Source organism: Protopterus annectens, chromosome 7.part0 (genome assembly GCF_019279795.1).
Source record: "Protopterus annectens isolate FY-2018-M chromosome 7.part0, PAN1.0, whole genome shotgun sequence".
NCBI lineage: Eukaryota > Metazoa > Chordata > Ceratodontiformes > Protopteridae > Protopterus > Protopterus annectens.
This window is the reverse complement of record NC_056739.1, coordinates 37,609,927-37,626,100: the sequence shown is the minus strand read 5'-3', so window position 1 is coordinate 37,626,100 and position 16,174 is coordinate 37,609,927. Positions and strand designations below refer to the sequence as shown.

Below are 16,174 nucleotides of genomic sequence, written 5' to 3'. Positions count from 1 at the left end.
CTGCAACTGACTGCATGGAACATCACATAGCAGCAGCTAATCCAGAACTTTCCCAAAGAGTTAAAGACATTATTCTTGAAGCACGCAGACCTTCAACAAGAAAGAACTATGCTGGAAAATGGAAAAGGTTTGTCATTTGGAGTACCGAAAGAGGAAAAGATGTGTCAAACATAGATATGCCTAACATTCTGGAGTATCTGGCCGAACTTCTTCATTCAGGCCTGTCCTACTCCTCCATCAAGATACATGCATCAGCTATTTCAGCAGAATACAGCTTTGATCCTCCTGTTTTTCACACCTTTGCTCAGGCAGTTCCTCAGAGGAATCAAGAATGTAAAACCTCCCAGGAAACCACCATTACCAGCTTGGGACTTAAACTTTGTGCTAGAAAAGTTGACACTAGCACCCTTTGAACCAGCAGCAACAGCAGACCTACAACACCTGTCATGGAAAACTGCTTTCCTACTGGCAATTACTTCAGCAAGGAGGGTTTCAGAACTACAGGCCTTAATGGCAGTGCAACCCTTCCTAATCTTCCACCAAGATAGAGTGTCCTTGAGGACTAATCCTACATTTATGCCTAAGGTGGTATCCAGAGTATCTTTAAACCAGGCAATCCACCTACCTTCCTTCTTTCCCAACCCACAAAACAGAGGGCAAAGAATACTGCATACCTTGGATGTACATAGACAGCTACGCTACTACTTGGACAGAACAAAAATAGCAGAAAGACTGACCAACTTTTTGTAGCCTATGCAACAGGAAGGGAAGGAAAAGCTATTTCTAAACAGACAATCTCCAAATGGATAGGAAATTGCATACGATTCTGTTACTCCTTCCATGGAAAACCAATTCCACAGAACATAAGACCTCATTCTACAAGGGCAACAGCCACTACCACAGCCTTCTTACGAGGAGTGGCAACCAAAGACATTATTGAGGCGGCTACTTGGACCTCCGTGCATACATTTGCCAAGCATTATAATTTGCCTCTTTATTCCAGATCCCGAGCAGGGTTTGCCACTGCTGTACTGCAAGGGATCTTAAACACACCATAATCTACCTTTATCCTCCTCCCCTAGCTGGCTATGGTATTCTACCCACTTGTTATGACTGCAGATGCATCCATGAAGGACATAGTACAGTTTTGTACCTACCATAAATGTAGATGTCCGAACTGGATAGCATCTGCAGTCAGGATTACCCTCCCTCCTTCCCCTCTGTGGTACTCCTAGGGTGTCTACCCTCCTAATAGCTAGCTGTTGGGGAGTCTTTTATGGTGTATTTGTTTGTATATATGTACATATATGCTTATTTTTGTGTTTACCTCTATCTATTTGGAAACATTGGCATCTATCCAAATTTTACCCTGCAAGAGGGCTACTGGCATCTGGGGCAAGAAACACTGAGGAAAATGGCGTCGGCTGATGCTTTTATACCCGAAGACCAGCAGAGATGACGTCGGGTGGAGTGCGACATCAGCCGAAGCCGGACCCGGACTTTGGAATCCGGCCGACTGCAGGGCTGCCTGACGACAGGACAACCCACTTGTTATGACTGCAGATGCTATCCAGTTCGGACATCTACATTTATGGTAGGTACAAAACTGTACTTTACTCCAAATAGGGGCCATTCAGCCGGTCCCTATGCCAGAAGTGGGCCTAGGATTTTATTCTCGCCTGTTCCTAGTACCAAAGAAAGGGAACACGTGGAGACCAATTTTGGACTTATCTATCCTCAACACTTATCTGGACATTCCCAAGTTCAAAATGTTGACGTTACAGCAGCTTTTACCTCTGCTGGGCAAAGACCATTGGATGGTAACTTTAGATCTCAAGGAGGCTTATCTTCATGTTCCTATCAGACTCAGTTGCAGGAAGTATCTGCGTTTTCGAGCTGGGACTTCTCATTATCAGTTCTCTGCATTGCCCTTTGGCTTATCTACTGCGCCCAGAGTGTTCACGAAGGTTCTGGCTCCAGTGATAGCTTTCCTCAGGTTAAAAGGAATACAGATTTATCCCTATTTGGACGATTGCCTGATTCTGGCTCAAGAAAGGGACGAGCTTCTTCATCATTTGGATTATGTGATAGCAGTGCTAAGATGCCTGGGGTATTCTGTGAACGAAATAAAGTCCAGTCTAGTACCCTCTCAAGACATGTGCTTTCTTGGTGTGGGACTGAATACAGCATCCCAGATGGCCTTTTTGACCCCGGACAAACAAAAGAATCTTTCCCTTTACTTTCATCAGTTGTCTCATCAGTTCGGGCTGACTGCAAGGACAGTCCTTCATGCCTTAGGGTTCATGGCATCTTGTATTCTGGTGCTTCCCAATGCCAAACTGCATATGAGGAAGCTACAATGGTATCTCAAAAATGTATGGACACAGCACTGCCAGGATTTGGACACTGTCATTCAAATAATACCTTGCATTCAAAAGGAATTTTTGTGGTGGGCTCAGGAATGTCACCTAAACAAGGGACTCTCTGTGACCCGGCCAGAGGCGAGTCAGATTCTAACGACAGATGCCTCAGACAAAGCTTGGGGAGCTCATCTGAATGGAAAGTGGATACAAGACAAGTGGCCTGCCAGACTACAACATCTACATATCAACTTGAAAGAGATGTTAGCAGTCCAGTTTGCATTAATAGCTTTCAAGGATTTACTTCTTCCAGGGCAGGTGTTGATTCTAACAGACAACACAACTGTCATGTGGTACATCAACAAGCAAGGCGGAACACATTCTTATCCTCTATGCAGGCAAGCAATGATTTTGTGGGAGACTGCTCTCAGTTTACAGCTAAATCTTCAGGCAAGGTTTCTGCCGGAGCACAGAACTCCTTAGCAGATGTGTTGAGCAGACAAATTATGGATCCCCACAGTGGAAATTGGATCCTCATGTATTTCGAAATTGACAGTGTCATGGGGAACTCCAGACATAGATCTGTTCGCTTCCCCACTAAACCACCAGCTGCCAAAGTTTTGCACAAAAGGTTTCATCCCACAGCTTGGAAAGTGGATGCTCTTTCTTTCAATTGGAGCAATCTTCATGTGTATGCTTTTCGCCTCTGCCTCTCCTCCCAAAGGTACTACTAAAGGCCAGACAAGACAAGCCAAGGATGATTTTGATAGCTCCAGATTGGCCTCGACAGCATTGGTACCCATTACTGAGGAGCCTTCCAGGGGAGCCTCCATGGCCTTTGCCTTCGATTCCACACCTGTTGTCTCAGGAGGACAGTCATTTGCTCAATGTCAAGCTTCACTCTCTGCACCTAACAGCCTGGCATATTCTGTTTTGAACCATAGTGGGCCTCCACTTCCACAACAAGTTTTGAATGTTATTTTGGAAGCCAGAAGGCCTAGTACAAGGAAAGTGTACGCAGACAAATGGAAGAGATTTTTGTTTTGGAGTGCAGCAAAGGATTTTGATGTTTCTGGGCCTAATTTAAGTGTGGCTCTTCAATATCTTACTGAGTTACTGGACAAAGGTTTGTCCTTCTCTTCTATTAAGGTTCATGCTGCAGCAATTTCGCTCACTATGATTGTGACCCACCATTGTTTTCTCATCCTTTGTTCAAGCAATTTCTTAGAGGGCAAAGAATATAAGACCCCACGAAGAGCTCCTACTCCTGCTTGGGATCTCAATTTTGTGTTGGAGAAACTCACTCTACAACCTTTTGAGCCTGCAGCTACTGCTGAATTAAAGTTTTTATCATGGAAGACTGCTTTTTTGTTGGCTATTACCTCTGCAAGAAGGGTTTCTGAGTTGCAGGCCCTTATGGCAGTTGAGCCTTTCTTAATTTTCCATAAGGATAGGGTATCTTTACGTACTAATCCTTCCTTTATGCCTAAAGTGGTTTCTAGTGTGGCTTTAAACCAAACTATTCATTTGCCTACCTTTTATGCAAATCCCCAAAATAAAGCGGAAAAGATTTTGCACACTTTAGATGTACACAGGCAGTTGCGTTATTATTTGGACAGAACTAAAGGGTTCAGGCAGTCTCAGCAGTTATTTGTTTCTTTTGCTTTGAGTTCTCAGGGCAAGCCTGTGTCAAAACAAACTATTTCTAAGTGGATTGGGTTTTGCATTGCTTTCTGTTATTCCCATCATGGCAAGGAAGTTCCAGCTGGGATCAGGCCTCATTCCACTAGGGCTACTGCCACTTCAACAGCTTTTTTGAGAGGGGTGGCAACTAAGGATATTTTGGAGGCAGCTACTTGGAGTTCAGTGCATACTTTTCCAGGCATTATCACCTACCACTTTACTCTAAATCCAGGGCTGGTTTTGCCACTGCTGTTTTGCAGGGCATTTTAGCAGCTCCTGCTTCCTTATAATTTGGCCATCCTCCCTTTCCTCTGCTTTGGGATTCTACCCAAGTGTAAGGACTGCAGCAATGTGAGATGAAGAACATAGTACAGTTTTGTACCTACCATAAATGTAGATGTTCGAAGATCCACATTGCTGCAGTCCAATTTACCTCCCTCCTTCCCTCTGTTGTTAGAGGCGGTTGTGTGGGTTGGGTGGTTAATTGGGTGTATATTGTCTATTGTATATATTGTACATATTTTTAGTGCTAGGATGGTTGGTTGTTGGTTTGCTGTCTTTTGGTTTTTGACCTTTATTTTTAGGGTCTTCTGACATCTGGGGCAAGAAAAGACTGAGGATATGACGTCGGTCATGCGCATTTGTACCCTGACGTCCTGATGTCAGTCAAATGCGCCTTGACCGACGTCAGCCTTATACTTTGATATTCGGGCCGACCGAGGACAGCGGACTACCCAAGTGTAAGGACTGCAGCAATGTGGATCTTCGAACATCTACATTTATGGTAGGTACAAAACTGTACTTTTGTCAACTATTGAAAGTTGAAAGAAATAAGTAAATCAGAGGTGGGTGAAGACTGCCCTCTAGTGATCAAAACCTGTAGTGACAGTGATTGGAGATCACAGTAGAAGGCTGGAAGTGGAAAAGAATTCAGAAGGGAAGGACTTGAGGATGTTGGAAATACTACAAAGGCTGGGGTGACTTTGGTATGGGTGGATGCGGAGTACAAGTGAGCAAGTGGAGGGGTATGGCTGCTGGTTGTTCTGGCAGTTTAAACTAGACACCTAGCAAGTATCATAACATTAACCCGTACAAGTAGCGATAATAGAACCTTAATTAACATACAAGTTAAGTTGATAATACTAAAGGTGCCTGTGGTAAAACCAGTTTGTCTTCAGGTTTACTCCCTCATTGGTTATGTCATGTTCACAAATTGAATTGTTTCTAGTTTGTTTGAATTAACTTCCTTTGAACACTGGATTAACATACGTGAGTTATATATTGTTTGAACCAGGCTCTGCTGAGATGCATCATCTCTGGGATGTTATACAAAACTGTTGAGGCTCCAAGACCAATCTAAGTGCTTTTTCATTTATTTTAACTTATTTTATTGCATTTGCACTTGCCTGTCATTTTTACCTTGGTCTTATAGCTAATTTTTCACATTTGTACTGTTTTAAAGCAGTTTACTGATTAACTGCATTTCCATTACTGTTTAACTGTATTTCATTGCTATTTATTGCAATTCATTACTGTTTAACTGCATTTTACTGTATTCCATTACTGTTTGACTGTATTTTTTCATACTGTGAGTTCTGTTTTTGTCTGCAAGTGGTTAATCTGTGCTTTTCTGTGAGTTTTATTGTGTTTTTAATCCTTAAATTGCATAGTTTGGATACAGGTTTGTTGCATCCAGAGCTGTTTGTTTTTGCCTTCTGTGTTTCTGGCAGCCATATTGTGTTTGCCTTTTGTGTTTCTGGCAGCCATCTTATGCTTGCCTTCTGTGTTTCTGGCAGCCATCTTGTGTTGGTAGGGCCCTATCTTCTGTGCTAGTGAGAGTAGCAGGGCTGCCTGGAACATGTCTGGCAAAGCTGATTGGTAAAGAGAGCAGGAGCTAGCAAGATTGACTAGATTTCTGTGTTACTAGAATCTTCTATTTTTTGTGGTATTTAAATCCCATGGTTTGAGCTGGTTTGGGTTTGTTTGAGCATCACACACCACATCTGCACTGTTTTTAACCCACTGAGAGATATTCCAGCTACAAATTTCCCCTTAATAGCACTTGTGTGATCTCCCAGTAGTACTCATCTTAGACCTTCCACCCTTTACCCCCTTAGCTCTCTCTGACCTCTCTTCCTCAGACTCTGACAAATATGGATGGACAATTTCCTACGGTTTCTATTGCCAGCATGGTTAATATGGGCATCTTGAGAGTGTGGCAACTGCCTCATGTACACAGACAACTTTCTACTACTACTGCTACCACCTAATAACACAATTTATGAGAGATACACTTACATAAAGAAGCTAGAGTCTATGGTCTCTCCTTCATAAGCCAGTATATCTGGCACTGAGAAGTTTGTCAACACAAACACCACACCTACACAACACACACCCACATATGCGGAGGTCCTCAACAAAAATATAACCCAAACAAGAGACCACCGAGCAAAAACACACACATGAACACCAGATCACACACAGTTCACACACCTGTATCTCACAGCCACGAAGGCTTAACTATAAACCCAACATATTAGTCATAAGAGACTCCATTGTGAGACGCACAGATGTGCCCTTATCAGACTTGATAAGGAGAAAATCATGGTTAGTAGTTTTTCAGGTGCCAGAATCCCTCATCACACACGTACTCAAGTCTCTCAACAACAGGTACTGTTATGACTCTGTCATAGTCCATGTTGGCGTGAATGACTTGCGATGTACCTCCCTTGACTAATATGAAGGGAGAAGTGAACAAGTTTGTTGAATGTGTGTCCCAGGCAGGTATGTCCCTAGCCATAAGCAGCATTCTACTGTGGCTCAAAATGATGCCTCGGTACAAACAGAAAATGATTGACTTTAACAACTGTCTAAGTTTCTGGTGTCATTCCAAGGGGATCCAGTACCTGACAAGTCTGGGAAGACATGATCGACAAACCACAATGCTTTGCCAGAGATGGCCTGCATCTTGTCTCCCTTGGGCTTCAGGCTTCTGGAAAATGCTTTTGCCTCCCCATAGTGCCTTTTTTAGGTAATGCCACAAGGTCAAAACTACCAACATGAAAATTTCATCAAAACCAAATTAAAGGTCATGCTGCTAAAAACTAGGAGTCTAAACATGAAACTGCACTCATAGCAAGCATTCTTAACCCTGGAAGATGCTGACATTTGTACAGTCACAGAAACCTGGTTCAAGTGAGAGCACCCCAGCCATACCAAGTTACTCATCCTATCATACATTCAGACCCCAAACCATGAGCAGCAAAACAAAAGGAGGTGGAGTTTCAGTATATATTAAAGATAAACACACCTCCAGGCTGGTCAAACAGTATGACGTACAGGAGACACCCCAGGGGCAGTTGACCGTTGACACCCCTATTCAAATCATAGCTAGCAACAGGCCCCCAACTTTGACTCAAGATGCCCACTGCACCTATCTGGACCTCTTCAAATATGTCATGATTCAACCCTTTACCCTGATCCTGGGCAACTTTAATTATCCAGCCGTAGATTGGAAGAAGTACTCCTGCCAAAACACAAATGCCCAGAGATTCCTTGATTTCGTCAGTGCAAATGCCTTGGGCCAGCTGGTTGAAACACCCAGAAGAGGTGATAATATCCTTGACTTGGTATTAACCAACATGAGTAACCATTGCAGCATCCCTACAGCATCATCCTCCCTGGTAAGATTCAACCACAAAACGGTCACTTTCAAAGTCACCCTCTCCCCCGACTCTCCACCCCCACCTAAGGTCAAACAAAAAAATTCTCCAAAGCTGATTACAACCTCCTGAGGGAAGATATAAACAGCTTCACAGCCCCCTCCCTATCCATAGGAACTGGCACAAATGTCCAAATTTACACCAAAGTATTGTACGAGCATTTATATAGCTGCATGGAATCAGGAATAACCAACAGATAAAATCATCCTCCTCAAGGAAGAGAGCCTGCGTGGTGATATCTGCGATAAATAAACTCTATAATAAAAGGAAAAAATTGCAGTCCGGGACCAAGAAGGAGCAGATGCCTAACTGGAAGCAGTCTCTCCTTAGCCTGAACAAGCAAATAAGAGCACTAGTGAAATCCTCCAAAGCAGACTTTGAGTCCAAACTGGCCACATCTACTAATGACAGTCAGTAGGCATTTTCACATATGTTCGCAATCTCAAAGGGAGCACTCAGATCTGCTCAGAACTGGTGGTCAAGGGCACCACATATACAAACGCTGTAGACATAGCCAACCTGCTGGCAGACTCGTTTAGTGAAAACTTCACCCCTCTGTCCCCCGTCAGTAAATCAGGACATCCCCGGCACCTGCCCCCCTCCACTTATCTCTAGGAAGCAAGTCAGTACTACGCTGTCAAAGGCAAAAAATACAGCCTTCGTAACATCCCAGGCTGCATGCTATATGAACTCAGGCAGAAACTTGCTGCCCCAATAGGCACCCTGTTCAAGCCTGAGTACTGGCTTCTTCCCAGCCGAATGGAGGACAGCCACTATCATCCCTTTGCACAAAGATGGAGTGTCCACAGATACAGGAAATTATAGACCCATCAGCCTAGCTAGCCTGATCTGCAAGGCCATGTAACGGATTATCCTGGACCTCATTAACAAGGACATTAGTAACATCCAAACACTTGAACCCACACAGTTTGGTTTTGTCAATGGGAGTTCATGCCTGTTAAACTTGGTTAACTTCTTTGAGACAGTCACCAAAGCCATAGACGAGGGGAAGACAGTGCACATCGCCTACCTTGACCTGGCCAAAGCTTTCAGTACTATTCCCCACTTTGGTATAATAGCTAAGCTCTCTCAACTAGGCATCAGTCCGTATGTTACCAGATGGGTAGCAGACTGGCTCACTAATAGAATCCACTTAGTCAAAATAGGGGAAGCCACCTCAAGCAGTTGTCCCATAATGAGTGATGTTCCTCAGGGATTGGTCTTGGCGCCTTTGTTGTTTGAGATATACTTTTCTGAGGTGCAGGCCAAAATCAGTGGGCTATGGCTGACCAAGTTTGCAGATGACTGTTAGCTGGGTGCTGTCATCAATTCCCCTAGAGATGTGGACATCCTTCAAGAGCATCTCACCCAAACATATGACTGGTGCCAGAAACATGGCCTCAAGCTGAATACCAAAAAATGCATCATCATCCCCTTTGGGGAGAGTGATGTCCCCACAAATTATCACATTGATAAGAAGGGTCCTAAGCATGCAATCAGTCATGAACATTTGACTACCATATTGCCTCCGTTGTATGGAAGGCTTTCTACATGGCCCACCTCATTAGGAAGGGTATCTGGTCCGGGGACAAGGAGGTCATAATATCCCTGTATTCTTCCCTTATAAGACCCATTATTGAGTACAACTCCCCTTTTGGCATGTACCTCACAAAGCACATGCAGCAGCTGGAGAGACCACAGAGGTACCTCACCAGGAGAAAGAATCCAGTGCCTCAAACATCTACATCTGGTTGGGAGGGTGGCCTAATGGGTAAGGTGTTTGCCTTACAAACACAGGGTGCAGGGTTTGAGTCTCAGAAGGGTTAATTGGCTAGGCTTAAAATGGCTCACAAGGGCAGTTAGCTTAGTACTAACCTATGAGCCTATGAACCCTACACAGATAGGCTAAAAGCCCTGTCTCCCTACTCAGTCTCATACAGACTCCTCAGAGGTTACTTCTGTGTAGCATACAATGCAATCTCAGACTCTGCCTTGATGTGGGACTGCTGCATATCTGCAAGTCAAGCTCCATTCGAGTAACCCACACACACAACCTCAACCTGGTCTGTGACATCAGTAGGACTTGGCGGGATAGATTTGTATCCCAGGACTCCCCCCTTCTGTGGAGTAGACTCCCTCTCCACATCATGCACAGTGCCTCATTCACCCTTTTTAAGTGCAGCCTGGATAACTGGATGGGGAATGGAAAATACACCCCCTGGGATTCCACCTGTGTCCCTGCTGGACAGGGGCATCTGGTGCTGGCTTGTCAGAACATGGGCTAAATTCTTGGCTAGGCTTGTAAGGGCCTCGAGGCCAAAAGCCTAGTAACATCTGATGCATGTGTGTGCATGCGCACTACACATATATATATATATATATATATATATATATATATATATATATATATAGATATATATAGATATATATATATAATAGATATACAGGTGCGTGCGCAGACATATATTTATATATATGTGATATCCTATCCTGGTTCTCCCACAACATACCATATGAGACGCACATCCTTGGTGATGTCAACATTGATTGGTCCAAACTCACAACTGACTCCCCCCAACTCAGTATCCACCTACATGGCTTCCACCAACTTATAACATCTCCCACTCGCTTCCATAAAAATTCCACCTCCAGCTCCATCATAGACTGGATGCTTACCAATTCCCCCTACCAATACCACAATCCCACCACCTTACCTGACTCCCTCAGTAATCCTGTCCCTACCACCATCTTAAGACACTACTCCCATATTCCTAAATCCCACCTTATCAAAGACTGTTAAAAACTATCGATTTTCAGTTCATCCCAATTTAACTCCATTCTCCACAACATAGATTGGTCCATCCTAAAACACCTCCCCCTAAATGATGCTGTAAGCACTTTCAATAGCATCTTCATGAGTACTCTAAACTCCTTAGCTCCCTCTAGGAAGATCAGAGTAAAATCAAATCATGCTCCCTGGCTCTCCAAGGAGGCTAGGTCCCTTATGAAACAGAGAGAGAGTGCTTGGAAAACCTGGACTAAAACTAAACAACCACCTCTTCTTCAAAAATACAGGCAACTGAGGAACCTTGCAAAAAAACATACAACTAATGACAAAAAGTTATACTATAGCTCTGCTCAGTTTAACAACAAATCCAATCCTCGAAAATTTTGGTCAACTCTCAACAACATCCTCTATCCTGGAAAGCCCTCTAATCCCTCCCCATACCCTAACTCTTCCTCTCAGGAAACAACTACCCTCCTGAATACACACTTTATCTCTTCCATCCAAAATCTGGTAACCTCTAAGCCAAGCTGTACTTCGACACCCACCCCTCCAAGTCCCACTAACACAACTTTGTTTTCTTTTGAGCCAGTTCCCATTACTTACTTCAAATCTCTACTACTCAAGCTAAAACCTTGCTCTCCTTCCACTGACCATCTATCTCCTACATTCCTCAAACTTGCTGCTGACTCAGTTGCCTATCCTATAGCTATACTAATTAATCGATCTATTCTGGAATCAACTGTCCCCACCCTTTGGAAATCTTTCTTTACTATCCCTCTTCATAAAGGTGGAATCTCCACTGACCCCTCAAACTACCAACCCATTGCCATTCTGTCCCCCCTATCCAAGATATTAGAAAAATGTATTCACTCACAGCTTCTCAATCACCTCCTCACACACCACTTACTTACCCCTACCCAACATGGATTTTGTCCTCACCACAGCACCACCACTGCCCTCCTCTCCTTCACTCATATCATTACAGAGGCCCTAGATGACAATAAACTCATTTCCTGTCTCTTCCTAGATCTCTCCAAAGCCTTCAATACTGTCTCTCATCCTCTACTACTATCCAAACTCGCAAATCTCCACCTATCCCCCTCCAGACTTGCCTGGTTTAATAGTTACTTATCTGGCAGGGAACAGTCTGTCATCCTCCTCACTTTTCCTTCCCATCTCCACTGGTGTTTCCCAAGGCTCCATCTTGGGACCCCTTTTGTTTAACATCTTCACCAATGATCTTTACACCTCATGCAAAAAATCCTCCCTTATTCAGTATGCCGATGACTCCGCGCTTGCATCCATCTCAAATAACATTCCTGAACTACACTCCCTGACCCAACAGACCCTACTATCCACTGAACAGTGGCTCTCTCACAACCTATTGATCCTAAATCCCAAAAAGACCAAACTCCTACTTTTTCTTCCCCGTTCTCTTTCTCATCACAAAAACCTCCTTTTTTATTAAATCTTCTAACCTGACACCCACACAAAACTCCTACGGGTCATTATCGATGATCTAAAGTTCAACCTACACATACTCCAGTGTATAAAAAAAAACAAACCAGAAACTAGGTTTGCTGTATCGGAACAAAAAATTACTAAATTCCTAACCCCTGAGTCTAGACTTACCCTGGGCCAGGCACTCCTCCTCCCCTCCCTCTTATATGCCGCCCCGGTTCTTACCATTATCCAGGCCTCCATTCTAAACAAACTCCAACAGACTTACCATACAATTGTCAGATTCATTACTAACTCCCCATACAACTCACACCACTACATTTCTTTAAACTCTCTTCAATGGCTTGAACTTCCCCAATTTCTGCTATCTTATCGATTTCATATGCTACACTCTATTCTTTATAAAACCGCCTCCTGTCCATCTCTGTCTTCCTTAGTCTCCATCTACATCCTATCCCAGACAATTACTTGATGTCTACCTCTCAAAAAGGTCAGCAGGCAAACTACTCTACAAAGACTCCCTAGCCCATGCTTGGAACAAACTTCCCCTTGACGTATGCTCAGTCTCCCACACCTCACACTTTAAAAATGAGCTAAAAGCTTATTTTCTCAATTCCAGGACCTGCCCTTGCCATGACCCCACCTAGTCTTCCTTCCCTTTATGTACCTTCAAAAGGACCATCATTACACCTCTCTCTCCAATGTGTCTGCTATGCATTTGCATAATTTTATACAAACAAAAAAATGTTGACCTATTGAACTATGTCAATGTAAAATTATGTTACTAAGCTTCTTTTTAATACAACTTTAACTTTATGTATGTAACCCAACATATGTGAATATTTTTGCTATAACTGCTATTATATCAGTATTGTTTAAAAATGTACTACTGGAGCTTTTCTCCTCGGGTCTCCACTGAAAATGGACCACAAACCCGGTTACCAAATGTCAATAAATAAATAAGTGTGTGTATATATAAATGTAATATAGCCTCCCTGCTAATTAAATGTACTAAGTACAGTAGGGAAAGGGCACATATAGCCCTGAATGGTATAATATTGATTCTGTCGCTGATATTGGCTTTAGAACTTTTTTGTCAACCAAAAGCAGTTTAGACTATAGTCGTTTGACCTATAGATATGTGTGTTTGTGTGAATGAGGCAACCAAGATTATCTGCCAACATCTGTATGTTTACGATTACCTAATGAAAGTGAAGAAAACAAAACCTGTCTAAAAAGACTGAAACACACACACACACACACACACACACACACACACACACACACACACACACACGCAATTGTAACTAAGGATGTTTGTCCTGTTACTATATTGTAGTAGCTCATTTACATACACATACACTCGCCTATTGCCTTAGAGTATTTCTGTGTTAAGCACAGACCCTCGTAATCGGTGATGTTGTAATGCTCCATTTCTAATGGCTGCAGAAGGATGACTCCATCAGGTTGGCACGATTGTAACTAAGGATGTTTCTTCTGTTACTGTACTGTATTAGTTCATTTTATCAGGTTGGTATGGATTGAGAGTTTATAACACTAGATGAAAATGCATCTAGTTGCGTTATATAATTGTACTATGTCACTTCATGATGTTGGGAGCTTTTCGTAGATTCATAGGAGTTTACTTGGCTAGCGGCCCTAGAACCTTTACAAGCCTAGCCATGTTAATCCCAAGTATCCTCATTTGTTGTTTTTTGGGTAGTTTGCAGTACAAAGTTATGAACAGAGTGGGACTGTGATCAACATTGGCTGCCCTTGTCCATGAGGGACATGGGTGCCACCCCAGGGGCGAATTTGCAGTCTCCCATCCAATTATCTAGGTTGCATTTGAATAGTGTCAGTGAGTAGCTCTGTTTTAAGTGAACAGGGAGTCTGTTCCAGAGAAGTAGTGGTCTCTGTGAGATGAATGTCTCTTTCCAGCATGTTCTGTTAATGTCACAAGCTAGGCTGAGATTCCCACTCACTTTGCTTGGTTACCTCATTTATTTGAGCCTTTGTAGCCTCACATAAAACATGAGTAGATCCTGCAGTAATCTGCAGCGTCAAACCTTACTGGTTAATAAGTTTAAGAGCGGTCATGTACACCTGTGGTGAATGGAAGTACTTGGGATGGAGTGGCTGTGGGGTCTTGGTAACCACTGAAACATTTGTTATCTCAGTGCATTTGAGAAAAAGAACCCACTGTAAAGCTAGGTAGGTGTCTTCTTTTGTGGGCAGTTGGTAAATCAAAACTTTTTTCAGAAAATGATGTCGCTTGTAACTGTGGCCTAAGAAGTGCCCAGCTATAATTTGGACAAAGTTATTAGATCTTTCGTTTTCTCTTTCTAGTTCTTTTTGTCCTAATTGTTCTAAATTTTTTTTTTCATTTCATTTATTAATCTGTAATATTGTCTTTATCTCTGCAGCCTTGAAGGAAATTATCAAGTTCGTAAAGCCTGCACCCATCGAGCAGGAGGTATCAAAAAAACACAAGAAGCAACAGGAAGGATGCAAAAAGAAGCTACAGAATGAAGGCACTTTAGACACCAAGTTGCACAGCTTGTCAGTGAACAGTGCTTAATCTATGCACACTGGGTGTTTATTGTAAGCAGTGGGAAGTCTATTGGTAGCAAGATCCAGGAATCCATAAGAGGGGACCTACATTCCTGGTCTGCAGCATGTTTTTGTTTCATTCCTTGATGCTTCCAGAAGTAATGAAACATTGAGAAACTGGATCTGTGGCCTCTGCTGTCTGTAATTTGTTATGTTTATTTGGGACATAGGATTTTATCTCCTTGATAATAAAAATATGAAGTAAATAAATTATAATGCTTGCTGCAGTTTGCAGTACCCTGTACAGGTCTTGTTGTTTGTGCGTAAACAGTTCTTCAGCGTACTATAGAATGCACTCTTTCTGTGGAATTGTTCATTGTTCTGATGTTCGACTTCAGCGGTTTATTAGTGCGTTGGTGCCACGGGGGCTGTGTGGAACTATTTCTTTCATCCTGCTAGATTGCCACTGTTGGTTTCTCTTTCAGGTGCCATTTTTCAGATACTGCTGAGGTCCTCCCCACCTCTAAAATCTGTTAAGGATGCAGTGCATTCTAGCATGTGTTGTACTGGTTCTCGGAAGTCGTCTTGTCGCCAGCACAACATATATGATTATTAAAAATCTGTTTTCAAATGCACTGCTACATGCTGCTGAAATGACATTCATTCCTTGTTTCTCTCATCGTTATGTGCATATGTGGTCTTGACAGTGTGCTGATTTTTTTCTCCTTCCCTTATGAATAAATGATGTTCATCGTGTTACCCTGCTGCAGTCATCACACTTGGGTTATCCTGTCGTCAGGCGGTCCCACAGTCGGCCTGAATTCCAAAGTCTTGGTCCGGCGTCGGTTGCTGTCGCTTCTTCCCTGACGTCAGTGCACCAGGGGTATAAAAGAGGCATCCAACGCCATTTTCTTCAGTCTTTCTTGCCATGTGGTGCCCGAAGCAGAAGCAGTTCGCAAGTGCCGGTCGGCCGACAACTGAGATTTTCGAATCGAATTTCAGTCCAACGTCTTCAAAGCTAAGTACCCCGTTGGGGAACCTTTTCTTGCCTCAGTCCAATGTCAGAAAAAGTTAACAGTTGCATTTCTTGTGGGAAGCAAATACCGCATAAGGACTTTCATTTTTATTGTATACCTTGCCTAGGCCCAGACCACGACGTCCCTGGTTGTCGGTTTTGTGCTAGGTTCAATAAGCGAACTATAAAGCGACGCTTTGATTTCGCTCAACACTACTTCGGTAGGAAATTTAATTACACTATGCCGTCGGAGCAACCGACTACTGGCGTGTTGTATAAAAAACGCAAAGATAAGGACAGGCAGCCTAGATCCAAGCCAGACTCCGAGGCCTCGGCTGGGCCTGTCGCTGGTTCTCTGGTTTTCAGTGAGGTGCCTACGCAGCCTCTGACGACCGCAGAATTGGAACCCCAGACCGCTTCGGATTCTCTATCGGAGAGTACTAGGCCGACGCAGCCATTTCCTTTAGGCCCTACCGACAACATTACAGAAGGAGAAGCCGGTGCTGTGGAAACACCTTCGGTTACAGAAGATGTCTTTAGATCGACTGCTCTCACCATAAAATCTTATGCTAAGCTTAAGACTCCTTTAAAA

The 16,174-nt window shown here is 43.2% G+C and overlaps 1 protein-coding gene across 1 annotated transcript in view; it reads left to right on the top strand.

Annotated features, from left to right (window-relative positions):
* Positions 1 to 14,871, top strand: part of SARS1 (seryl-tRNA synthetase 1) — a 423,834-nt gene extending 408,963 nt beyond the window's left edge. Inside the window, exon 11 of the mRNA XM_044076473.1 lies at positions 14,441 to 14,871. Coding sequence (XP_043932408.1) covers positions 14,441 to 14,595 — 155 coding nt within the window. The 3' untranslated portion in view covers positions 14,596 to 14,871. The remainder of the gene's footprint in view (positions 1 to 14,440) is intronic.
* Positions 14,872 to 16,174: the final 1,303 nt, after the last annotated feature.